General features: G+C 57.8%; 8 protein-coding genes and 1 non-coding gene across 9 annotated transcripts; 4 read left to right on the top strand and 5 right to left on the bottom strand.

Moving 5' to 3' along the window:
- Positions 1-671: 671 nt before the first annotated feature.
- Positions 672-1439, top strand: L226DRAFT_523916 (uncharacterized protein; the record flags this gene model as incomplete). The annotated part of the gene is made up of 4 exons (XM_067678854.1): positions 672-1133; positions 1188-1205; positions 1266-1289; positions 1398-1439. The coding sequence occupies 4 exons, from the start codon at positions 672-674 to the stop codon at positions 1437-1439; spliced, it is 546 nt and encodes a 181-aa protein (XP_067534416.1).
- A 1427-nt stretch (positions 1440-2866) lies between these two features.
- L226DRAFT_t135 lies at positions 2867-2946 on the bottom strand. The gene has a single exon. It is a non-coding gene; the product is annotated as a tRNA-Leu (tRNA).
- A 52-nt stretch (positions 2947-2998) lies between these two features.
- L226DRAFT_613950 (uncharacterized protein) lies at positions 2999-5409 on the bottom strand. Its single transcript, XM_067686568.1, has 2 exons — positions 5040-5409; positions 2999-4972 (listed from the first exon to the last, which is right to left on the bottom strand). The coding sequence occupies exon 2, from the start codon at positions 4949-4951 to the stop codon at positions 3185-3187; it is 1767 nt and encodes a 588-aa protein (XP_067534415.1). The 5' UTR covers positions 4952-4972; positions 5040-5409; the 3' UTR covers positions 2999-3184.
- A 32-nt stretch (positions 5410-5441) lies between these two features.
- On the bottom strand, positions 5442-10045 carry L226DRAFT_536115 (AIP3-domain-containing protein). Its single transcript, XM_067681044.1, has 4 exons — positions 9865-10045; positions 8630-8808; positions 7129-8570; positions 5442-7081 (listed from the first exon to the last, which is right to left on the bottom strand). Exons 1-4 carry the CDS (start codon positions 9973-9975, stop codon positions 5736-5738), a joined length of 3078 nt encoding a protein of 1025 aa, XP_067534414.1. The 5' UTR covers positions 9976-10045; the 3' UTR covers positions 5442-5735.
- A 367-nt stretch (positions 10046-10412) lies between these two features.
- Positions 10413-11418, top strand: L226DRAFT_572101 (NAD(P)-binding protein; the record flags this gene model as incomplete). Its single annotated transcript, XM_067684643.1, has 5 exons — positions 10413-10447; positions 10520-10600; positions 10632-11082; positions 11153-11222; positions 11288-11418. 5 exons carry the CDS (start codon positions 10413-10415, stop codon positions 11416-11418), a joined length of 768 nt encoding a protein of 255 aa, XP_067534413.1.
- A 568-nt stretch (positions 11419-11986) lies between these two features.
- On the top strand, positions 11987-13473 carry L226DRAFT_553593 (NAD-P-binding protein). Its single transcript, XM_067682936.1, has 5 exons — positions 11987-12304; positions 12384-12636; positions 12695-12934; positions 12990-13059; positions 13138-13473. The coding sequence occupies exons 1-5, from the start codon at positions 12273-12275 to the stop codon at positions 13266-13268; spliced, it is 726 nt and encodes a 241-aa protein (XP_067534412.1). The 5' UTR covers positions 11987-12272; the 3' UTR covers positions 13269-13473.
- Positions 13474-13495: 22 nt separating this feature from the next.
- On the bottom strand, positions 13496-14998 carry L226DRAFT_536112 (uncharacterized protein). Its single transcript, XM_067681043.1, has 4 exons — positions 14972-14998; positions 14063-14905; positions 13672-13983; positions 13496-13607 (listed from the first exon to the last, which is right to left on the bottom strand). The coding sequence occupies exons 2-3, from the start codon at positions 14823-14825 to the stop codon at positions 13676-13678; spliced, it is 1071 nt and encodes a 356-aa protein (XP_067534411.1). The 5' UTR covers positions 14826-14905; positions 14972-14998; the 3' UTR covers positions 13496-13607; positions 13672-13675.
- Positions 14999-15188: 190 nt separating this feature from the next.
- Positions 15189-19003, bottom strand: L226DRAFT_561169 (uncharacterized protein; the record flags this gene model as incomplete). The annotated part of the gene is made up of 8 exons (XM_067683415.1): positions 18694-19003; positions 18552-18644; positions 18340-18492; positions 17988-18047; positions 17513-17671; positions 17301-17451; positions 16825-17248; positions 15189-16734 (listed from the first exon to the last, which is right to left on the bottom strand). The coding sequence occupies exons 1-8, from the start codon at positions 18880-18882 to the stop codon at positions 15189-15191; spliced, it is 2775 nt and encodes a 924-aa protein (XP_067534410.1). The 5' UTR covers positions 18883-19003.
- A 1364-nt stretch (positions 19004-20367) lies between these two features.
- On the top strand, positions 20368-23215 carry L226DRAFT_523911 (uncharacterized protein; the record flags this gene model as incomplete). Its single annotated transcript, XM_067678853.1, has 16 exons — positions 20368-20707; positions 20785-20877; positions 20933-21004; positions 21056-21180; positions 21240-21405; positions 21468-21630; positions 21693-21717; positions 21771-21894; positions 21976-22001; positions 22079-22186; positions 22245-22398; positions 22462-22489; positions 22563-22596; positions 22665-22837; positions 22914-22954; positions 23031-23215. The coding sequence occupies 16 exons, from the start codon at positions 20368-20370 to the stop codon at positions 23213-23215; spliced, it is 1857 nt and encodes a 618-aa protein (XP_067534409.1).
- Between the last annotated feature and the right edge of the window lie 443 nt (positions 23216-23658).

Here is a 23658-nt window from a genome sequence, read left to right as displayed (position 1 = left end):
GCTCAAAAAAATTCTGACCCTGGTGCTCCTCCTCCCTCCCAGCGCTCATAGCCCTGCCCAGGCTGCAGTTTCTGTCCGATTCCCACGAAACTTGTTACACATCACTGTCTATATCCTATCTATGCTTTTAGCCCTTGTGCCAGCCAGAGGAATGCCACTATGGCTTGCAATAGCCTCCTACAGCATTACCCCCTTCTTGTCCACATAGCGCAAAAACGGCTCCGCCGTTTTAGCTCATACTTGGCACACATACTCCTGTATGCTATACCCACCAATGTGCCAGTTTTCAGGCAAAAATTCCGACCCCAATTTTTGTGATATTCCCGTTCCTTGAATCTAGATCTGTATTACATGGCGTAGAGTAATATTGTACATCGTACTAATGCAATGTCAAGGCAGCGCCCTCGAGCCGCATACCCCAATCCCCATCGCCCGTCCCCACTTGCAGCGAGACGTACGCTGACATTGTGAATTGCTACACCCCCGAGGAGGTAAGTTCCTGGTAAAAAGGTGGGTGGTTCTCTGTGCTGCGGTCATCTCACCAAACTGCTAAGCTCAGTAAGGATCCCGAACTCCGCAAACTTCTCCAGGGCACTGCAGCACCGTCCACGTCCGCTTTACACTGGTCTTGTTGGTGTATTGAGGATATGTTGACGCACGACCAGACTTTCATGGCTGAGACCTTGGAGAAGCAGGAACAGACCCACCGAGAGGATCGTGCTTTGCATCAGCAGGAGAAGCACTCCCTCACTATGGAACTCGCTGACGCCAACCGTAAGATCCCCGCACTGCAGGACGCAGCGTCCAAGCGGGAGACCGAGAACGCACAGGCGTGTCGTCGCCTCGAAGACAGCCTGAAGGCTCACGCAGAGACGCAAGCTCAGCTGGAGGAGTCGCGCAAGGCTCACTCCGACACTAGCGTCCTTCTCGACGACATGTTCCACCGGGTTGAGCGCATGGGACGCATGATCGACGAGAGCCACGCGACTGCCCTCCGCACACAAGCCGACTACTCGGTCCTCCAAGCTCGCATGTTTGAGCGCGAAGCCGAGTACGAGAAGCGACAGGATGAGCTCCGCACTGCACAGCGGCAGCTCGACCAGAAGACGCGCGAGACCACCGCGGAAGTCAATGTGAGTGGTCTTTCACTTCATTGTATTCGCTAGGTTACTGACCAATCTCCTCAGCGTCTCCATCAACAGCAGGTAAGCGATGAGCCTTCTCTGCACACTTCTGTCAATCGCTCAATTACTTATTCATGCAAGATGGAGTTCGAAGGACTCTGCAAGGTGTGCGGCGCGAGATGGAATGTCCCATCTGTCTCGGGGAGCGAATGATCGTGCACGTGTAAGTTCTCGCTGTACTGACAGTCTAATGATCTAACGAATGATTTCTAGCTATCCCTGCTCGCACGCCGTCTGCAACCGATGCGCGGATGAGTGGTGGGGCACGCAGGAGGCCAATCACGGTCCCATTGCCCCAAACCAGTGGTTCCAGTGCCCTACCTGTCGTAGTCTGATGGGTGTGATGGCCGCGCACGGCATACGCGTTCTTGCTTTGGAAGAAATCAAGGACCAACTCTGAGCAGGAACGTTAGCATTTGGACATGTATCATACCAGTTTCCCTCGCATCTCGCCCGCGTGTATCGTCATAGAATGTTTATCATTTCCGTTGATTTCAATAATATGATTCATTCCAGTCCCATCCTTATGTGTGATTAGAAAGTTATCGCATCAATGTCTGCTATTGCTACCATACTGCAACATGCCTAAGTATTCCCAAAAACATAGGTCCCAAGCAAAACTTGGCAAGCCATGACCACGCACTGGACCACTCACTCAGTGGGTAATCCTGTGTGTTCTACCCTTATCGCACAATGACGTCTCAGCGTCGCAGACAAAGTAAGAGATCCCCCATTTCCTCATCGATCGTCCCTGCCAGAAATGGCCTACTTCACACCAAGTAAGTATAGATAACCCTCCAGGGTACCAGTAAGGGTGGGGAGGGTTGTCCAGCCTCTACCCCTACCCCTCAGCCACCCTACCCTTCAACCCTCCACCCTCACCCCTACCCCTGCAATGCCCTAGAAATCCTTGCATTCTGGAACTGGTGAGTCATTCTATGAATTCCTCCACGTTCTAGGGACACTGACTTTGTACAGGTATGTCTATGGTGCTCCTTCGCCCAGGCCTTCTTTGATGGCCACCGCTGGTGGACAAGACCAGGCCAACGTGATCCTCCAGCAGCTAGCCAATGCCGCTACCGTGACCTCCGACTCATAGATCTGTAATTCTAGCTCCTTATGTACAGTGTATTGTTTGAGAACGTTCCGAATAACCATGCCTGCATTTCAGGCGCGTTTCCTAATCATTCCATCAGCGCCCACTTGTCGCAGCACCAATGCGCTCGGCGACTTACACATTGTAAGAGATTCCAAGTGGTCCCTCGCAATTTCTCTTAGATTGCATATGCATGCGTTCTTTGCACCTTCCGCACCTCCACTCAGATTCTACCAGATTCTGTTGAGATTGTATTTCCTTACAAACTACGTTGAGAAATCGTCTGCACATTGGAATATGGGGGGAAGGTCAGCGCACGCGCTTCCAATCCCTCACCCAGAGATTCCATGGATCCTTGTGATTGCATTTGAATTGCCTTCATTGCATGCGCTTGCGCGCTCTAAGAGATTTTGCTGATGGCAAGATTAACTGAAGTGACTGCAGTCACTTTTTTTACACCACGTGATCGACCGCGGTCACTCAGATATCACCACCGGCCACAGTCACTGACCGCAGCCGGCTGGGATGGAAACCTCATGTTCCCGATATCCCCGTTCCTTGAATCTAGATATTGGCAAAAAAGAAGTGATGAGAGTGGGATTCGAACCCACGCCCTTTCGGACCAGATCCTTAGTCTGGCGCCTTAGACCGCTCGGCCATCTCACCATGTGGTGACAATGCACCATCAAGATCAGAACGTGTGGCTAGACAATTAGCTCTCCTCACAGGGCAAAGTCAAACACGCCGAGTGTTGTCTCTACACCTCAGAGAGTCACGAAGTACTATGATACACTGAGCTACTACTAGGTCGTCGGGCTACACTACACGCTACTATGTACATACAAAGGTCACGGACCGCTGCTGTACAAGAACTATACATTACGAGTACACGCATGCAGGGCTGCTACCCATGCAGGCCTTGCCCGGGATTACCATAATCCTCCTCAGCTTCGACCGCGTACTCGTCCGCGAACAGGTCCTCGGTGTCGTATGCGATGAAACAGAATCGCGGAGACTCGGGACGCGAGGGGGGAAGCTGGACGCTGCAGCGAACAGACGACGATTCCTCCGAGTCCGTAACAGCGCGTTCCAGCTCCTGCGCGAGCGTCGAAACCGTCGGTCGACTGTTGCTCGAGACCGCGAGCGGAGAGACCATCGGCACCGTCGCACGCGAAGGGGACGGAGAGGGAAGTCGAACAACAGGTTCGGGGTCAACAGATGTGCCCTGCGCAATTGACTCGGATCCGCGTCGAACAGACGGGGTGGGGGGACGGGCAGGAACGTCCACAGGACACTGGACGGGGAGAGGTGCAGAGAGGTGAACAGAGATCTCAGTGTAGGAGGTATCCTCAGACAGTGGTGCGGGGGCGACTGAGACAATGGTCGTGTCCACGACAGGATCTTCGTCCCCATGCACCGAGAGTTCAGTGGCGGAGACAACATCCATGGTGTGCGTCGGAGAAAGCTCGTCGGGAAGCGGAGTACCCGGACGCGGTGGCGGCGCAACAGGTGACGGCGGGAACCAATGAGGCAGATAGGGATGCGCGTGAAGAGGCGGAGGTGGAGGGGACGGGAAGAGGCGATTAATCATCCCCCAACGGAACCTCCACTCGGTCATGATCGGATGAAGGGCACTCGAGGGATCCAGGCCACCGGGAAAAGTTACCGCCATTTCTGTGAGCGGAGATGCAACAGCGGCACCGTCCTGACTATACACGGACGCAGGCGAGTCCGGAGTCCAGCAACGAGCGAGCGGGCTGGGAGGCACTAAGTTCGCAGCCCTGCGAGGTCGCCCGCGCAGCGCATCCATCTCGCTGACGTAGACGAACTGCTGAAGCTTGAACGCGGGAACAGCGTAGTACCTTCGATCCGCCTCCTCACATGACGGGTCACGCAGGTCAGCGATGTCGCCGAAGCGAGGATAGATAGGCTTGAAGTACTCGCAGTTCGCCTTCCACGCTGCATCCGCTGCTGGCTGGGGTTGCGCGCGGATACGCTGCGCGGTCGGGAGCGGGAGACCATTCGCGCTCATCCATGGCATGCGACGCGAGGGCAGCAAGGCAGGCGGTGGCGGGTAGAAGATAGTGGCAGGGATCCCATCATCGGTAGCGTCGGTGCGGATACCTGCCAAGTACCGACAGTGCTCCTCATAATGCCACCAGGCCCACTGTCTTCGGTACCAGAGCGCAGCCTTCATCTCATACAGAGCGTTGTTCGACCACCCGTAATGGGCGTAACTGCGCAGTATACGAGGGAATTCGAGACGCGGCGGTGGCGTAGACGGCCAGCAAGCGGAATGTGGTCCGTGAATGGCGGGAGGCGCGAAGCCATCGTGGAAACGCTCCCAGTCTTCCTGGTCGAGCGGGGAGAAGAGGGAATCGGACGAGGACTCACTGCAAGGAGAAGTGGGGGAGGGCGGCGACGGGGGACAGAGTGGCGTGAGGTCAACTTTGAACTCGTCGTCGGAGTCGCTCCCGCTGGAGCTACTGCTCCCACTGTCCGTGCTACTGGAGGTATCAAGCGGCGGTGTGGGGGAGTTTCGGATGGGAGGGAGATCAGGAAAGGCGTTGTAGCATGCATTCGATCGCTTCATTGGAGGGCGACTCGGACGGTGGCCAGCGCGACTCGGCGCGCGTTCGGTGCACTGAATGCCCTCGACATCTCCTTCCATCTCCAGGTATTCTGGTCGTAGCTGTAGGCAGGCGTGGAGAATTAGAGGTCACGTTGTGTGGTAGAAGACGCAGTAATGAGAGACATACGAAGGTGGTTTGAGTCTGCGGCTGTCTATTGAGCGTAAACCGACCCAAGTCGAACGAATCCAGTCCAAGTAGAAAGCGCGAAGATAGCGTATAACGATACTAGGGCAACAACAGAACAATCTCAAACGCAGAGAAGGAAGAAGTAAAAGGGTATCCGGAGGAGGGATGGTGGTTGGTGGTCGAGAGTCAAGTCGACTTGCTGCAGCATGCATCTCGCTACGCGTCGGTCACGGGAACGTGAACTTCCCACGGCGCGCGCCGCCAAGTTCGTACGGATCATAGACTCACGACGACAGTGAATCCATGAGTATACACAGTACATACGCAGGCAACAGGTCGCCTGACATCAACATAGCTTGACGAGGTGTGGCGGCATTTGCATTGGGATGAGGACCTTTAAGGTTACGCAAAGCCGGAAACATTGCGTTATCCGCAGCCGCAGCCAGTGGGAGCAATATGGATTACAATTAACAGTAGATGAGCGCGACAGTAGTCTACAGGGCAAGCTGAATGCGAGAACGAATGTGCGACATTGAATAAGGACTACAGCGGAAGGATGCAATGAGCGACGAAGACGGTACATGCGCTGTCCAACCCGGGAAGGCATCTCGCAGCGGTAGTGGTCATGATGTGGTGATAAACGGAATTTGAAGGGGGGTATCGTTGTCAATGTGAGAGCTGGATAGCGGACACAGTTCACGACGCAGCCTGAGCTTCCGAGGCCGCATCGGCTGCCGACGCATCTTCATCTGCAGGAACCGGTGCCGCAGAAATAGCAGGAGACTGCGGCGCAACGGGGGACGGGAGTGCAGACCCCGTCCCCAGCGAGGGCGACCCCGTCCCGCTTGCGTTGAACATCGCCTTGAGCGTAAGCTCGTTCCTCCGCTGCCGCATGCGCTCCGCCTCCTCCGCCCCGCCCGTCATGCGCAGCTTCTTGCCAGCGACGAAGCCCGAGAGCTCTGTCTGGAACTCGTCCGACCGACTGGCGAGCTCCTTCTCCCTGCTCTTCTCGTTCGCCGCTATTGCCTTCAACCTTCGCTCCGGGTCGATCGCCGCGCTCCTGATCTCCATCATCACCGTGCTGATCCCGCCGTGGGCCTCGTCAATCGGCGCTGGCTTGAACGTCGGCGCCCTGCGCTTGCTCGAGGACCCGCGTAGCGAGATGACCTTCTCGACGTGCCCGAACACTTCGATGACGGCCTTGTGGTCCTCGAACAAGTCCTCGAGGAACTCCTCCTGGTGCTGGAGGAACTGCTGCTCCTCAACGATATTCTGCAGCTCCTCCTCCCACGTCTTCTTCCACATCGGCTTGATGGTCTGGATATGGTCCTTGAGGCTCTCTAGCTCCGCCGCGACCGCGTCGATATCGCCCTTGACCTGCTTGAGCAAGAACGCCTTGGGCGACACGTTCCGCTTCAGCACGTCGTCCTTGATGTTCTCCACCGTATCCTGCAGCTCCTCCATCCGCGTCAGCACGTTCGACGAGCGCGTGTCCAGCTTCGTCTTGCCCGTGTCGATGTACGCCCGCGCGCCGCCGACCTTGGCCGTCGACAGCTGCCGCACCGTCTGCGTCTGCGCCCGCAGCGTCCCGAGCGACTCCTTTGTCTGCTTCATGAACTCCGTGTACAGCTGCCGCATGATGCCCAGGTCGCGCCGCAGGTTCTGTACCTCGTCGAACTGCGTCTTCAAGTCCGAGACGACCCGCGTCGTGTACTCGGAGACCATCGACGCGCCCGTCATCTGTGGCAGGAGTGTCGTACCGGTCATCTGCATTTGCAGCGGCTCCGGCGGGGCAGGCGTCGGGCTCTGCGAGCGACCGCGCGTCGGCGTGCCCTGGTCAGGAAGCAGCTTCGATATCCGCCGCGCGGCGTCGCGGAACCGCTGTTCTGACGGTCGAGGCGCTACCGGCGTGCTCTCCGCCATGGGCTGGGTAAGGATCGTCGACGTTCGCCGGTTGCTGACCACCGCCGTGCGCAAGTCCTTGATATCCTGCTGCAGCGACGAGATCTGCGAGTCGATGTGCTGCTTGATCTGGTCGAGGGCTGCGACAGCGTCAGCAATGTTTCCTGAAGCCCAGCGCAAGACTTACGTTCGATATTCAGCGATAGCAGGACCTTCTCCTTGACCTCATCAACGTCCTCGAGCTCATACTGCACGCCGCTCGACGGGTCGCGAATGTAGATCGCGGGGAAGTTGTCCTGCCCAGGACTGTACGCGAACCTGTCCACGAACAGCATCCGCAGACTCGACAGCGACAGTCCAGGCTCGATCACGACCTTCTTCACCTCCCGGCCGACCTGCAAGAACACCGGGAACGGCTTCCCAGGTTCGCTCGGGCTCTCGGACTCGGCTGCCGACACACGAACTTCGGGGCTACTGCGTTCAGGCGGCTTCTCTGGTGCTTCTGCTGGGGTGGCACCAGGTTGCGGAGACGGAGACTTGGAGGGCAGCGGCGGCACCGGTGGAGGCTCTTCGCCCTCGTGGATCGGCGAAGGCCCGCGGTTGCGCTGCGAGCGCGTGCCCTTCTTCCTCGGGCTCGCCGTATCGCTGTCCTCCGCGAGCGCAGCGAGGTCTCCCGGCGTGAGCGCGCCATTCGCGGCGAGCAACGATCGTCGATTCCCGCCGCCCTGGCCTGACCGGTCGCGCACAGTACCGCCGGTCATCTTCGAGATGTTGTACGTCGAGAACCGCTTCGACGCGCGCCGCTCGAGCGCCTCCGCCTTCTTCAGCGCCGCGAGCGAGTTTTGCACAGCGGGCGGAGCTTGCTCAAGCGGCACGTTCTCGACCGGAGGGCTGTTCGGTGTTCCGGGTCCTTCAGGAGACGGTGAGGGCGCGGCGCCGTCGTTGACAATGACAGCGGGTGGGGGAGGGACAGGGGCATCGACGAGGGAGAAACGCTTCACATGGCTAGGGACTGGTGGCTGCGAGGATGGAGGAGGAGGCAATGGTTGATCGGGGGGTGGTGTCCCGACGCCGTTCGGCTGATTTCGCGGGTCGCGGGGAAAGTTGGGATCAGCAGAGGATGTAGAGTACGCACGAGGAGTGGGAAAGCTGTTCGACTGCCCTAAAGAAGGACGCGCCTGAATAGGTGTGGATGAACGTGAAGGCTTGGCCGCATCTGGATCTGGAACAGTGCCAGGTGCGGCGAATCCGCCGACAAAGGGTTCTGGTGGGGGTGGTGCGAGCACGTTCTCGGAATTGGATGGCTTCCGTCGCGAAGAGGGTGTCTTGCTCCGTGGTGGAATGTCGTTCGAAGGAGTAGGCCCGCGGGAGGGCTGGCGGGTAATAATGTCCTCCCGCGCGCGGTCGACGCGAGAGGAACGCGAGTCGCGGTCACTGCCGCCGTCCGAACGTTTCTGGTCCGAGACAATGCGGCGATAGATGGACTGCTTGCCGCGAAGGCCCTGGAGCAAATTGGTGATAATCTTGCGTACTTCGGGGAGGAAGATCTCGAGGTTTTCGGGTGTGGCGTCCTCGGAGAGGCAGGCCTCCAGGACAGAGCGAAGGTCTTCGGGTACGTTGGAGAGCTCGCTGGAAAGGTGGTTTTGTACACGACACGAGGAGCAGGGGCGGAAGAGGCGAGGACGTACCTCATGTCGATCCCAAACGCTCCAAAGGCAGCCACTGCCGCGTTGAAGTCATTCCCCAAACGAACGTACACGTCACTAACATGGTTCTCGTCGACGACCTGCTTGCTCCATTGCGTGAGGGACTCCAGAAGGACCTTAATGGACACCAGAAGTCTTGTAACAGCGGATTCAACGGCGGGCTGCCGAGACGAACGATGATCAGTTCATGTTTAGTTCGAGACGAAAGATGAAGCAGAAGGGATGGAAAAAGCCTCATCCTGTTCGCGCAGGAATAAGTAGAGCAGGGGCAGGACGTATGGGCAATCACGGAGAAGCTGCAGATGCAGCTCGGGAGGACAGGGCAACGCGGTAGGTGTAATCCGACAGTCCCACTACCCCACAGTCAGGACACCGTTGGCCAAGCTCAACGCGAGTTACGCATAAGCCATACAAGTGGCGTGTAGGGAGGCCAACATTAGGATGCGCGTCTCAATGAGTACGTGGAGGGCCGAGAGCTCAGAACTGATGCGCGACAGGCAGTGGCGGGTGGGGGATACAATCTATGTGGCCACTGTGCGGGAGTGTTGGCTGTGTGGCGAGAGACGGAAAGGCGTAGAAGGGCGCGGAGGGAGACGTCGAATTGAGAGGATGGGGAAGTCCGATGCGTCTGCCTTCATGGGGCCGAGTGATTTGCACATTCGACGATGATACCATGTTCCTTGCATGTCCGTAGTGCGAATTCTGAGACTGAGCACGGACTGTCTGATCGACCTCCGTGGCTTATAAACAACCATGAAGGAGGAACTGCGGATGGACCTCGGGAGGACACGGCGTCGCGACGGACACAGTGATGAGCAGTTGCAGATACAGCCCATGTCGCCACTGGGCGGGAGTGTTGGTTGCGTGATGAGAGGGTGGTATGGTGGAAGAGCGCGGAGGGGAGATGATGAAGAGATCGGATTGGGAGGATAGTGAAATCCGACGCGTCCGCATCCCTTCTCGATACCGAGTGGTGCCCCCCAAAAGTTCCAGGTGTCTTGTGTGTCCGTAGTATGGGTGGATATCGTTCAGACCACAACTCGGGGTTTTGAACGCAAGAGACCAATCGAACACCTCTGACCGACTGCCAGTCCGGGCGTGTGCCGTATTCCCCCTCCGTTCGCCATAGCCTCCGGTGCGAGCACATTCCATCCACCGCTCAGCCCGCCATGCCCATGCGTCCGCCAAAGAAGAAGGATAAGAAAGAAAGTACTCACGCTTGCTTGTGGACGAGTGGACGCACCGCGCTCGCTGCGGGACGAGGAGGCGGTGGAAGAGACGGACTGATTTGTGCGTCTTGATGGGTGCGAGACCTGTCTTGTCGCCATTGTCGTAGCCATAAATCGCACAACAGCGAGAGCACGGAAGAGAACACAGAACACGGACACTCGGCGGACAGAGACTGAGACTGAGAGCACTCAAGCTCCCGTCTGCAGAATCCCGCTGCTTAGTCAGCATCCCAATGTGATCGAGACTACTCAACGCCAAATGATCGTGCGAAACCGTTGGACGCCACGGTTCGACTTGACTCACTCATCCCCATCGCGGTCTGCTATGTGCTATACACTGGGCAGGCTTCAGTTGTATACAAGTGACACGCTAATTCCGCTATCCGCTATATGCTTTCAGATACAAAACCATGGCAACCCACCGTCTTTCCCGAGCCCCTCTTGGCGCGCTGTGGGAATATATTATCGCGACCTCCTTCCCTATATAAACCATCCTCGAGCTTCGAATTCACGCATACGTTCAATGACATACCATCATGGCCACCCAAGGATATTCCTGGTTCATCACAGGGTCCGTCGCACATCCTTGAAGCTTCGAAGACGTTCAGATGCTGACATGTGCTCACGTACGCGTGTTCTACAGAGCTAGTCGGGGCATCGGCTTTGAGATGAAAAAGCAGCTGCTCGAATCTCCTGCCAGCCACACCGTCGTCGCAGACTTCAAGTGCGCCCGCCCTCAGTGCGCTGGTCGACAGCGCAAAAGAAAGACTGCACATCGTCCAGATGGACGTCACCGACCCGACGTCGATCCAGAGTGGTGCTGACGAGGCCACTAAGATCGTGCGCGATCTCGGAATCGACTACCTCATCAACAACGCCGGAGTCGTGCGTAATCTTTCTATTTTCCATGCGCCCCTAGGGCGGAAATTCAACGTGAACTCGGCTGACTCGGACGTTTGGTGCTGGGCCAGAACTTGGGATGGCTCGACACCGCGTTCGACTTGGATGCAGACACCATGCAGCGGGTATTCACGACGAACGTCATCGGGCCCGCGCTCGTCGCAAACGCGCTCCTTCCTCCCGTTCCTCGAGAAGGGTCGGAAGAAGACGATCGTGAACATCTCGAGCCTGATGGGCAGCATCAGCTCAGATGTCGGCGCCCCGCATGCGTCCTATGGGATCGCGAAGGCCGGTCTGAACATGCTGGTGAGGGCATCGAGTCTCCGAGTCACATACAGTGGGTTTTGGCTGACTTGGCATCGTCGCGGCATTGCAGACATATAAGATGGCGAAGGAAAGGTCGGACATCACGACCATCAGTATGTGCCCGGGGTGGCTCCAGACAGGTACGTCCGCGTCTCCTTCGCCTTCTTCGAACCTGCACATATGCTGACACATACGCGAATTTCAGACCTTGGTGGGAAGAACGCAGACCATCCAGTCTCCGTTGGCGTCACTGGAATCCTCAAGACCGTCGGGGCGCTCAAGCCGGAGGATTCGGGCAAGTTCCTCAACACCAAGGGCGAGCAGTATCCGTGGTAGTTGGCCGTCTGCTGTCTATAATCGCTGAAGTGTACAGTATCCCCCCGGAGTGGATTGGAACGAGACAAGAGTCAGAACTAGGGATGCACGTGCCCGACAGCGATCAATCCTCGACATGTATACGCAGCCGAGTTCTGTATGTATACCGCTGACTCGTATGTGCTCTGGCATGCGCACCAGTTTTTTTCCTCATATTGGTGAGAATGTCCCTCTATCGGTTCTGCGGGCTGACTCCGTTTCAGTTGCTCCTTCCACGCCAGCTTGACTCGGTGCGTGATCATCGCATCAACGACTGATTTTGTGGAGGGAGCGCAGGTATCCTCGGTAAGCCAAAGTACGGTGGTTCCTTAACAGTGTTGCGTTGGGCTTGTATAGCCGGTGTGCTGGCTAGTCTGGTAGGAAGCCATAGACAATGATTTTTATGCTCGGATCTCTTTCTTCGCACAGTGCCAGGCCGCATCGCGTTCTCGTGTTCCTGCGTTGACTGCCCCTCGTACTACTAAGCCTGAAGAAGTGTTCTTAGACGCCATGCCGTACGCCGCAGTTCAGAATCAGCGCAGATGCGAGTGCGTGAGTCGCATACGGGACCGCCCGTCAGGACTCTCGAGTCTTGGGATGCGTGCTTCGGGCCCGCGGATCAGTGTTCTTGAGTCCAATACTAGGGTAGTTGACTCACAGCAGGCCCTCGCGTACCCACAGATATCATCGCATTACGTGCAGCCCGAGTCCGAGATTGAGGCGTCACCCATCCGTACTTATACGAAGCCGGACATCTCTGTATCAAACCGGACTCGCTCATCATCAACCTGCTCAATTCGACGGTCGCGATAACGACAACGACACCACTGGCAGGGATGACGCAGGAATACGTGTGGCTCATCACCGGGTACGTCTCGGACCCTCGCTCTTCTCTGGATAGGACTCCGGACTCGGTCAAATACTCACCGGCCTCGGGCACTGCACAGGGCGAACCGGGGTATCGGTCTGGAGATGGTGAAGCAGCTCCTGCAGACGCCCTCCAACACCGTCATAGCGGCATGCAGGAGCCCGACGAAGGCCACGGAGCTTCAAGAGCTCGTCGAGCACGTCTCGGGAGGGAAACTGCATGTCGTCGCGCTCGATGTCACGAGCAAGGAGTCGGTCCACCAGGCCGCGGAGGATGTCGCTAGAATCCTGGGTGGAAGGGGCATTGACTACCTCGTCAACAACGCTGGAATCGTATGTGGTTGAACCTGCCTCTCGCGCGCATGTGACACTGATCGGCCATCGTTGGAAGCTACCTGGGGGGTTAGACACGGCGTTCACGATGGACGTCGAGGTCATGCAGGAGGCGTTCGCGACGAACGTCGCGGGGACCGCGTATGTCACGCAGGCGTTCATCGGCGCCGTCGAGAAGAGCGCAAAGAAGACGGTCGTGAACGTGTCGAGCACGTTCGGCGGCATCGGCGCAGACCAGGGTGTACGCGCCGGAGTCGCCGCGTCGTACGCAATCTCGAAGGCGGGACTGAACATGCTGGTGCGTTTGTCGAGATGAATTCGAATGGATCGTGAAGCTGACGCGACGCACGCAGACTTACAAGGAGGCGAAGGAAAAGCCAGACATCGTCGCGATCGCCATCTGTCCGGGATGGGTTCAGACAGGCAAGTGGTTACTCCCTGTTGGCCTCCCTCGTTCAGTTGCGCGATGCCTTACGCTGGTGTGCTGATGCCGATGTGCAGATATGGGTGGGGAGAACGCGATGTACCCCGTCTCGGTCTCGGTCTCGGGCGTCGTGAAGACTGTCCTTGCGCTTCAGCCCAGCGACTCAGGGAAGTTCTTGAATTTCGAGGGAGAGATAATCCCCTGGTGAATCCGAGTGTCTGGTATGAGATCTTCATTCAGAATTCAAGAGGTAGAAGCGAAGACATCCGCACCGGAATGTGAATAATGATTTGCGAGTAGAACATGGGTCTATATGATGTACTTCGTGAGCTCATCGCGAGGCGATCATGAGCTATTTCTCTTCTATCGGGCAGGGATGATGGGAGAGCACGCAGCACGCTTGCGCCGGCGCCATGTCACACAGAAAGACGGTCTTGCTGAATGATGCTCAGATTATACAGCACAACGACAGAAAAGGAAGGGAACAGAACAGACACAGCTCGGACTGGGAGCCGGAGTCACTATGACAACTTCCCGGCAGTCCTGTCTACTCAGGATCACAAGTCAGTTACACAGAATGTCCACGCTGACAAAGACGATGGCAACTGTACCGCGTCAAGAGTCTCCCGGGACGCCATACTCGATCGCGTTGTCGAAGAGTATACCAAGCGGCCCAACACTGTTCGTCGTCCCCGACGCGTTGTCTACATCATACGCGCATATCCGCGGCTTCTCCTTCAGCGACATCCGTAACAATAGTTGGCCTTCTCGAGGGTATAGCTCCCGCGGCATTTGCGGTCCGGTATACGAGGGATTGGCCCGAACTGGGTCCCACTCAAGGGACCGCAAAACGCGCACAATTGCAACACGCTTGCCGGCATGTTCTGGTAGCGACGATGGCTCGAAACAGCAAAGGATGGTACCTGTCGAAGTTAACATGTCAGCTCAGGAGTCGATCGCCTGCGCTCAGTACTGTACGGAAGGAGTGGAATGGCCACTGACCTGCAAGAGGGAAATGATAGCTCTGACAAGCCTCAGAAAGTATTCGCGACTTGAAACTTGACATGTGCCAGATTCTTGCGCGGGCTAGGCCCTCCTTGCCGATAAAGGTGAATGTGTGCCCGTTACGATCAAGAGGTAGGTCGAATGGTTGACCGAAGGCGTACAGGTACCGTGAGCCTATGACATCACCAGCACAGACTTTGTGATGGTGTTTCCGCGCAAAGTCCATCACATGCTGAGGTACCATCCCATCAACGGTGGTGAGAAGATGTCTGATAGGCAAGAAAGACTTGTTGTAAGCAAGGGCGGGAAGGGTTATGCACCAAGGAACCCCGCGTCTTGTCTTCAAGTCATCTCCGGAAGAAAATGTGACAGGATCGCTTGAAGGGGTAATACGGAAGCGCAGCTCGCCTACGAGGGGAGGAGCACGAGCTTGGGGCTGGTGGTAGTACAGGAACCCGCCAATTTGTTGGTTATGAAACTGGCGTGGATCCTGTCCCTTGGGGTTGTACATGAACAGAACCCTCGGGCTGTCATCACGAGTCTTTTTGATATAGACTCGTGTACTACTTGTCGCTGTCACGTACGATGCGGGTGTGAGATGATCCTGCGGCGTAAGTTTCGCCGGGTCCAACGTGTGGATAATAGCGCTAGTGCCACGGTGTGAGTGCTGTGAAGAATCAACGTGGATGCACGCGGTGCGAGAACTGGGTCCTCTGCGTAATTCTGGATTGCTGAGGTTCAGTGGGAGCTCGCGACGCATCCGGTATTGCCAGGAACCCCGGAAGACGCGACATGTTGATTCCAGATGAGCTCGCATACTCCCCGGAACGTCGTGGAGGCCTGATGGTATGCCGAACGATGGCACTTTTCAGTGGATCGAGAGTCACGTCAAGCATGGGCACCCACCTATCGAACTGAGTTGGTGGTTCAAACGTTCAGGCCTAGGATCAACCGTGAGAAGCTCACGAAAGAGGGACGCCAGCCACGCACGTGGCCAATATGGTGTTTCACAAGGGCTCCTCGACACGCCAAGAAACACACGAAAGATGGGTACTATACAATATATATTCCACCGATATCCGAAACCGAGACCTCGAGTGCTCGCGTGCTTGATACAAAACACCTACTGACCAACCTCGACCGCCGCCGTCGAACCAGACCCTTCTCGCGGCGGGGCATCCACAAGCTCGCCCTCCTCCGACGATCCAGAGCCCTCCTCTCCTTCACTCGCCGCAAACCCCGAGCCCGATGCCGCAGTCGAAGTCGAAGTCGATGCCTCCGCCGCACGTCCAGTCCCAGACGAAGACGAAGACGCAGGCAACACACTCCGCACCCTCGTCAGCTCCTCCATACAGCGATAGATCGCACCCGACACGCCCTCCAATACGCGCAGCCGCTCGTCAATCGCATCCCTCGTGAGCCTATCGAGCCGCGCAAGCTCCTCATCTGTCAGAGTCGGCGGAAGCTGCGACAGTGGCGTCCGCGGGGCCCTGCGTGTTTGGCCTCCACGCGCCGGGGTAGTCATCTGGCTTGGGAACAGAGGACGCGCGCCGGGTGCACGGAAGTAGTTGTTGTACGGCGCGTAGTAGGGCGTTGCCCCAGGTGCATGTGTGGGCTGCATGATGCTCGGGTCGTAGAGCGGGATAAGGGTAGGAAGAGCCATAGACGGCGGCGACGGAGCGGCAGCAGACGAAGATGTAGACGCATCTGGAGCTGGCTGAACAGATGCTGACGGATGTGGCTGAGTCTCGGAACTAGAAGAACCGCTCGAAGACGATGTAGAAGATGTCGACTGTAGAGAAACAGACGGCGCTGTTGACGGTTGAACTGCCTCCCCGGATGGAGGCTGCGCCGCACCAGAAACACCCGTGCTCCGACCCGAACTCTCAGCCGCCGATATGGATGGTGCAGCAGATGCAGATGGAACTTGGCGCCGCCGGAGCGCCGCTAGGGCGGCAGCAGCACGTGGGTCGTTCGGACGCTCGTCCGGAGACGCAGAGCGAGCACGCGTACTCGGCTCACTTCCCTCATCTACAGTGTTCGTGTCCGTGTTCGCGCTCGTCGTAGGTGTTGGCGTGGACGTTTGCGAGACGCCAGGCTCATGAGTTTGCGGTATGGCTGAAGAGGGATCCTGCGGCCGCGGTTGTCCAGGTTGCTGTTGTCCGGGCTGTTGTTGCGGCGGAGGTGCGTACAAACGAGGGTCACCCCATGGCTGCCACGCCTGCCCAGGCCCATAGAAGCCCCTGTACATAGGAGGAGGCTGCAACTGCGGCGGTTGCATCGGCTGGCCGGGAACATGGTGCTGCCATCCAGCCATGGGATCGTAGAACGGCTGAGGCGGTGGTGGCGGAACGTGTCCAGGCATCGGCGCACCCCATCCTGGGTTAGCCTGGGGTGGCTGCTGCTGCTGCTGCTGGAACGGAGGAACGGCCCCCTGCGCGAACTGCTGGCCTTGTGCACCTGGGAACTGGGCGTTCGGAGCGGGCGGCTGGGGTGGGAGACCGAAGAAGCGCCCTAGTACACCGAGGGGGTTAGCAGCTCCCGCGACGCCCTGTTGAGCCTGCGGGCCACCGGGTGCGGGTGCGGCGCCAGGGCGAGCAGGGGCTTGGCCTTGCCCCGGCGCTCGATTCTGAGCTTGCGGGGTATTATTTTCCAACACGGTTCGTCGACTAGCGAACGCAAATCAGCAAGAAGCTTCGAAATGAGATCACCACGCAGCGAGCCGTGGGGATCTCCGCGCAGGGTTGAGAGGCACTAACCACGTCGGGCAGCTTTGCTGCCGCTCAAGCCACGATCGGAGACACTGGAAGTGGAAGATGTGTCCACACGGGAGCTTCTTCGGCGTCATGTTGGGTCCATCTGCGGGCGGCTGTTGCTGGTCGTGCTGCTGCTGCTGGGCCTCGCCGTTCGCAGGCTGGCCTGCGGCCGCCGCCTGTCGTGATTGCATCTCTTCGCGGCAGATGATGCAGGTGCGGTCGGACATTTCCGCAAGCTCAGCTTCTGTCGCGTCGGGGTACCGCCGATCCATGTCGCGGGTAGCGTTGTGGTATCGCACGAGCGCGCGCAGACGCGTGATGAACGAGCGCGCGGTGACGAACACGTCTCGGATAATGTTCAGGGGAAGGCCGTAGAACGTGAGGATGATCATGAAGAACGTCATGTACGTCGCAAGTTTGAGGAAGTCTGCAGGGCCGCATGAGCATGTAGGCGCCGTGCGTATTAGAAACAAACGCACCGGTGAGGAGCTCGATGTAGAAAATGTACATTGACTTGTTCTCCCATGGTGGAGCGTTCTCGCCACCGCGTGTGCGCGCTCTGCGCAAGTCCAACAGTGACAGAATATAACGCAATATTGCGTTGAGGGCGCTCGCAAGAAGGATGGCATACTGAATTGGTGAACACGTTCGTGAGGGAACGGTACGGCATGCAAGCCAAAGGATGACGCACCTCGCTCGCAAAGAGGACCATGCCGCCCACACCATTGGTCAGAGTACTCTCCACTGCGAACGCGAACATGACGCTGTCTACCGCCCAGAGGACGAAGAAGAGGCAGTTCATGCGAACGTGGAACAGGGTCGGCGGTCCGGGATACGTCGTCTGATCCATCTAGAAGGAAATAGCGGTCAGCGGGAGCATTGATAACGCGGTAACGCGGGAGAAGTCGGTGGACATCGCTCAACGAACTAGGCGAGCACATGAGGGAACCATCGGGATTACGAAATGGAACAGTAGCGACGTTCCCCAGGCCGTACATCTGAATACGTTCCCTCAACTAATCCCTTGAGCTACGACTGCTTCGCGCGGTCTCACATAGGAGTACGGTGGCCAGGTCCGAGCGACGAGAAGGAGTCTGGAACCGAAAGTCGATCTCCAGCCCCATCGCCGCCAAGGACGATGTGTGCGAGCCAGTCTTTTGGCTCACCGACTGCGTCAGTATAAAATCGTGATCGTGGTTTTGTGGTCTTCCAGGGAGGTTCGATGCCTACAAGTGCTGGCGTACCGCGGAATTCCGCGGGACATCGACATGTACCGGCGGCCCCAGTGCGAATGCTCAGCGTCACTATGATAGGTTACGTTGGAGGGGCACGACCGCGTGCGCTGCGGCGACCCTGACCCCAGGTCACTCGGACCGAACGATGAAGGGCAACAGGAGGCAGCGAAAGAGTAGTCAATGTGTCACCAAGACAAGACCAGGAGATCCAGTACGACAAGTCTTGACATGGATCCGCCGTCGACCGATCCCGGAGGGAATGAAAGCAAGAGAGGGCACTCACGGATTCGACCCGGTCGGCCATGAGCCAATGGAAACACTTGACGAAGAGGAGGAAGCCAAACATGAGGAGAAAGGGCACGTCGAACTCGTCGCGGAAGATGGTAAAGGCGAGGAGGGACTCGGTGACGAACATCCATGTCTGATCGTACAGACGCTAGGAAATATGCGGAGGGTGAGCGGTCCTCGGAGTACGCGGAAGGCTGTGAGACGCACCTCGACCTCACGGGGCTGCAGGGTACCAAAGAAGAGCTTTTGGAGAACACGTCCGAAGAGGAGAGAGCATAGGAATCCGAAGTTGGCGAGAAGCTTGGATCGAGGTGAATGAAGGTCAAGACACACGAGGCGGGACACGTACCAAGACGCTGCGGCTGCTCCTGGAGAGGTATATGGATACCGAGTAAAAGTTACTGTGTGCACGACAAGCGTTGGCGATGGTGGCGACGACGGCGAAGGTGCTGAGGACGCAGTAGAGGAAGATCCTGTTGGAGGTCATGGCCGACGTGAGAGGCTGCATTCGTTGGCGGAGGACATCGTGAATAGGCATCCAAAAGCAAGAAATTTAGCCGTGTGCGCGACACAGAGACACGTCCGACGGTGATGAGCAGTGCGAAAGCAACGACGAGGACGGCGGCGGCGGCGACGAGGAGAAGGGCGGAGACGAAGGCGGGAAACACGCCCGACGCGCACAGTGACGCCACACCGACGTGGCCGTCACGTGCTTAACAGCCACGTGCTTGCGGTGTGCTCGGCCCGACATTCCGGGTATGATTTGCACAGGAGTGAGACTGGAGGTCGTGTTCTTGTCTTGACGACGAGCATCCGGAAGGCACGAGTCCCGACAAGCAAGGTGAGTAAGAGTCGGTTATTTCCCTGACTTCATTCATATTTTGGTCGCCGTGGTGATCGAGGGGTGCTTGTCGGGGTAAGTCTCTGCGTGGTTGTTCGTCGTCCATCTGGGATGAAACCATGCCGAGATTTACCGAGATGAACCATGCTTTCCTGGCAGGCAAACCCTAGACTTAGTCGCGCTCGCTCTTTCGTGAGCGACACCTACATCCGCAGACGCTCTTAGAGCGTCCATCTCGCAGTCGAGAAACGCCCTCAGAAGCTGGCTGCGTGAGAAGCTCTTCGTCAACAACCCAACTTTCAATACCCTCATCACTCGAGCGTCTCCACAACTTGACATAGTCGAGATCAAGGCGAGACGTCGTACAACACGACCCGCTGTGTATTGGGAAGTAATGGTTTCCCGGCTCGAAGGGACGCCCACCACACAAGTCTCTGCCAGTGCCTATCCAGAAAGGCAAGGTTGGTGTGCTCTGGCAGTGTGGCACCGATTGGCACAGGTCTGATCTTCTCATGTACGCAAAAATGATACTTGAGTCTCCGCATGGTTTTGCGCTAGTTCATCTGCAAGTGGTATTGCGGAGACCTGCCCTCCCTTTCATCTATTCTCAATGGCCATGTGTTCCCGTTCATCAGAGGGGCGAGGTGCACTCGTAAGTAGTCTCGCACTCAAATTCCGCACTTACTGATCTACATATGATGCAGAAGTGTTGTCCGAGCCCCGGATTGTGCCTTGGAAACTTCCGCAATCAGATCTGCCTTGGCCATCTCGTCCGCCTTCCCTCGCTGCTGGCGATCCCCGGGTCTAAACGCTACGCTGCGCGCTCTATGTTATGGTTTGACGCTCGGCGCCCTTCTCCCGAGCGCTGAGACGAGCGCGGACGAGGAAATACGCTGCTCGCAACCCTGCGCCATCCCTTTGCCGATCTCGTTTCGAGTCTGCACGCGCGACTCCGACTCATGCCTGCCTGATGACTGGTTCTGCCCTCCCAACCGCATTAGTCGCGCTCCGCATTCCTCTCCTGTTCCACCGTTCCAGATGGTGTCACCGTGCGAGCACGCGTTCTTTTCTCACCACCTCCTCTACTTATAGCCCCACACGTCCGGAACGCTCCCACAACCGCCCACGTCCTCCCTCAAGCAGCCCGATCCCGACACTGACATCGATATTGACACCGACATCATGGCTCCTACCGACGACTCCCGCCTCCGCCGACGGCCAACGCCCGAGAAGGCTAACACATCCGACTCCAGCAAACCCGTCGAGTCCACCCCACCACACCCCACGTCGGGGAACACGCCCAAGCTCCTCCTCGGGGTTCTCTCTCTCGCGCTCTCGGCGTACCTTGCGTACGACAAATTCGTGGGGAGCACGGATCAGGGCCAGGCCCCGCTCCCTGACGCATACGCACTATGCTCCCGCGAAGGCGCGCACCCGCAGATCTACACCGTCGACCCGGCGAACCCCCGTGCGCAGTGTCTCCTCGTCCGGCGCGACAAGTTCGTCTCTGCCGGATCACTCGGTGCGTCCCGTCGCCCATGCGGCCGCCCGCTCGGTGCCTATAAGCAATACTAAGACGTTGCTGCTTCTTTTCGACAGATCACGTCCAATCGAGTTGGCACGAGACGTCTGCTGGGCGGCTCCAGGTTCGGTATCTCGAGCCGGACCAGATCGTCGTGCCGGGTCTCAGCGGTGCGTGTCCTGCTCGTTCTGTTCCGTTGACCCGCTACAACTCTTTGCCCCGCAGACTCGCATACCCATGTTCTCGAGTATGGAGCGACGAAGCAGATGCCGCTCGAGGGCACGTCGAGCATCACTGGTGGGTATAATATATATCCTCGGCGCCAACAGTATTCTCATCGCGATGCAGAAACCGTTGGACGGGTCCGGGCCTACATCGAAGCCGATCCGGAGATCCTGAACGACAAGTCCAAGTACGTCGAAGGCTGGGGCTGGGACCATACGAAGTGGCTACTCGAAGAATGGCCCACATCCGTACGTCCTCTTCATCATCACCGGCGAAAACACTGGAGGCTGAATACGCCAACCGACAGTCCGCGCTCGAAGCAGACCCAGTCGTGGCCGGTCGCCCTGTCGTCCTTCAGAGCAAAGACGGCCATGCGCTCTGGGTGTCGCACGCCGTCCTCCAAGCGATGAACCCGATCCCGGACGAAGTCGAAGGTGGCGTCATCGTACGCGATTCCTTCGGCCGACCGACCGGTGTGTCTCTCCAGCTTCTCCCCAGCTGAGCCGGGCACTCACCCACAGAACCCCTTCGCCAGGCGTCTTCCTTGACAACGCGCAGGACCTCGTGGTCCGCCCGGAACCGACGTACAAGGCACTCCAGAAGCGTTTCGCGGCCACGGTCAAGGACGCACACGCGTACGGGCTCACCTCAGTGCACGACGCCGGGTTCAACCCGATCTCACTCGAGTTCTTCAGGAGGTACGCCACCATGCACAGTGACTTCTCCGCTTCCTGTCGTACTAACCTTGCGCGCGCTCCAGGGAAGCGAACGAACACGTTCTTCCGGTAACTCCATCTCACGTCTCGCCGTCCCCATGGTGTGCTGACACCTGTCGCAGATCCGGGTGTACGGCATGAAGTACTTTGACGAGACCGCAGGGTACTGGGGCGACTCCTTTGAGAAGATCATCCGCGCGGGGAACAACCGCTTGAGCGTCCGCAGCGTCAAGATATTCGCAGACGGTGCGTTCCGAGTCTTATCCGCCCTTGTTCTCTTCCGATGGGCGGCTCCCACTCCCAACTGAGTACTGACCGCTCCCAAAGGCGCCCTCCGGTCGGGCGGTGCAGCGGTACGTCCTCCCTCAGACACTAATTTGTGTTCATCAGCGGCGACGTGCTCATCTATGTTCCGATCTGGGGCGGACAGCTGTACGAGCCGTACGCAGACAACCCCGAGACGCGCGGCTTCATGCGCATAGCGCCTGAACAGCTCAACGACGTGATCCCAAAGTTTATGGCTGACGGCTGGCAAGTGGTACGTCCACTTTACTTTCTTCTTCACCAACCGTGCTCTCATCAATTATCGGATGTAGAACGTGCACGCGATCGGGGACCGCGCCAACGGCGTTGTCCTGGATGCGTTCGAAGCCGCGCTCGCGTCCGCAAACGTCACGGCGCTCCGCCCGCGCCTCGAGCACGCGCAGATACTCGCCCAGAAGGATATGGCCCGCTTTGGCGACCTTGGCGGTGCGTGCATTAGCTCTTGGGGCACAATCGGACCGCTAATTCGCTTCTGATGATCATGGATAGTCATTGCGAGCGTCCAACCTACACATGCGTTAGTTCCCCCATTTCTCACATGTCGTACTCTAGCCCGGGTGACCCTGACATGCTCCCCTACTCTCACACAGAATCAGCGACATGTGGTTCGCTGAGGATCGTCTGGTACGTCCAACTCAAACTCAATTGTCCCCCTCCACACACTCTACAGACACACGCTGACGTCGCCACAGGGCCCCGAGCGCGTCAAGGGCCTCTACGCCTTCCGGAGCATCATCGACCACGGCGCTCGCATTACGCTCGGCTCGGACTTCCCCGTGGAGGACATGAACCCCCTCTCTGGCTTCTACGCCGCTATTACCCGCGTCTCGCCCGAGGGCACATCCCCGCACGGACCTGGTGGCTGGTGCGTATCTTCACGTTACATCCCCAGTCTCATGGCCCTCGTTTCAAACGTCTATGTTTGCTGACTATGCCCGTAGGTTCCCCGAGCAGCGCATGACCCGCGAGGAGGCGCTAAAGGGTGCGTACCGCTCCGTTTCGTTTCTCTCCCGATAGAAGCTTGCTGACTCTACTTGGATGCCGTCGCGTACTTGTAGGTATGACGATCGACCCGGCCTACGCGTCCTTCACCGAAGACATCCTCGGGTCCATCACTCCCGGGAAATTCGCCGACTTCGTCGTGCTATCGAAGGACATCATGACTATCCCCGCCAAAGATGTCCTCTCCACGCGTGTCGTCGCGACTGTCATGGACGGCAGGCCTGTGTACGGCTCCATTTAGGACTCCGTCGCCGTCATTGCCGAAGCCGACTTAAACATCACGGAAACTAGGAGGAATTTGTCGCCGATCAAAGGGCTTAAGGCTTTGAGATATAGGTGCTCATGTCCGTACTGTCTAACCGCATTGTATAGTAACAGATATATCCTGCCGTCGGCCTCTTGTCATCCGCTCTGAGGCGGATCGACAAGAGCACTCAACAGATACTGGCAGAATTTCTGCCTGCTCAGCCGAGTCGAAAGTGTGATATCGAGGCTCGTGTTGGGTAGAATGTAGACTCCGCTACCATGAGTACGTGTCGGTGGTCTCAACAGGCTGGGGGACTACACGTTGCCCGTCGTCCGTTTTCCTCATTGCTCGTTCACGTCTCCTTCACCATGACGGCGGGGAGACTTCGCAGCTGGGCCGTCGGCTTCGGTGTAGTTGGCTGTGTAGAGGCTGAGCCG

This window comes from Lentinus tigrinus (assembly GCF_003813185.1).
Source record: "Lentinus tigrinus ALCF2SS1-7 unplaced genomic scaffold L226scaffold_16, whole genome shotgun sequence".
Lineage (NCBI taxonomy): Eukaryota > Fungi > Basidiomycota > Agaricomycetes > Polyporales > Polyporaceae > Lentinus > Lentinus tigrinus.
The sequence above is the reverse complement of the archived record's forward strand: the minus strand, read 5'-3'. Positions and strand labels throughout refer to the sequence as shown.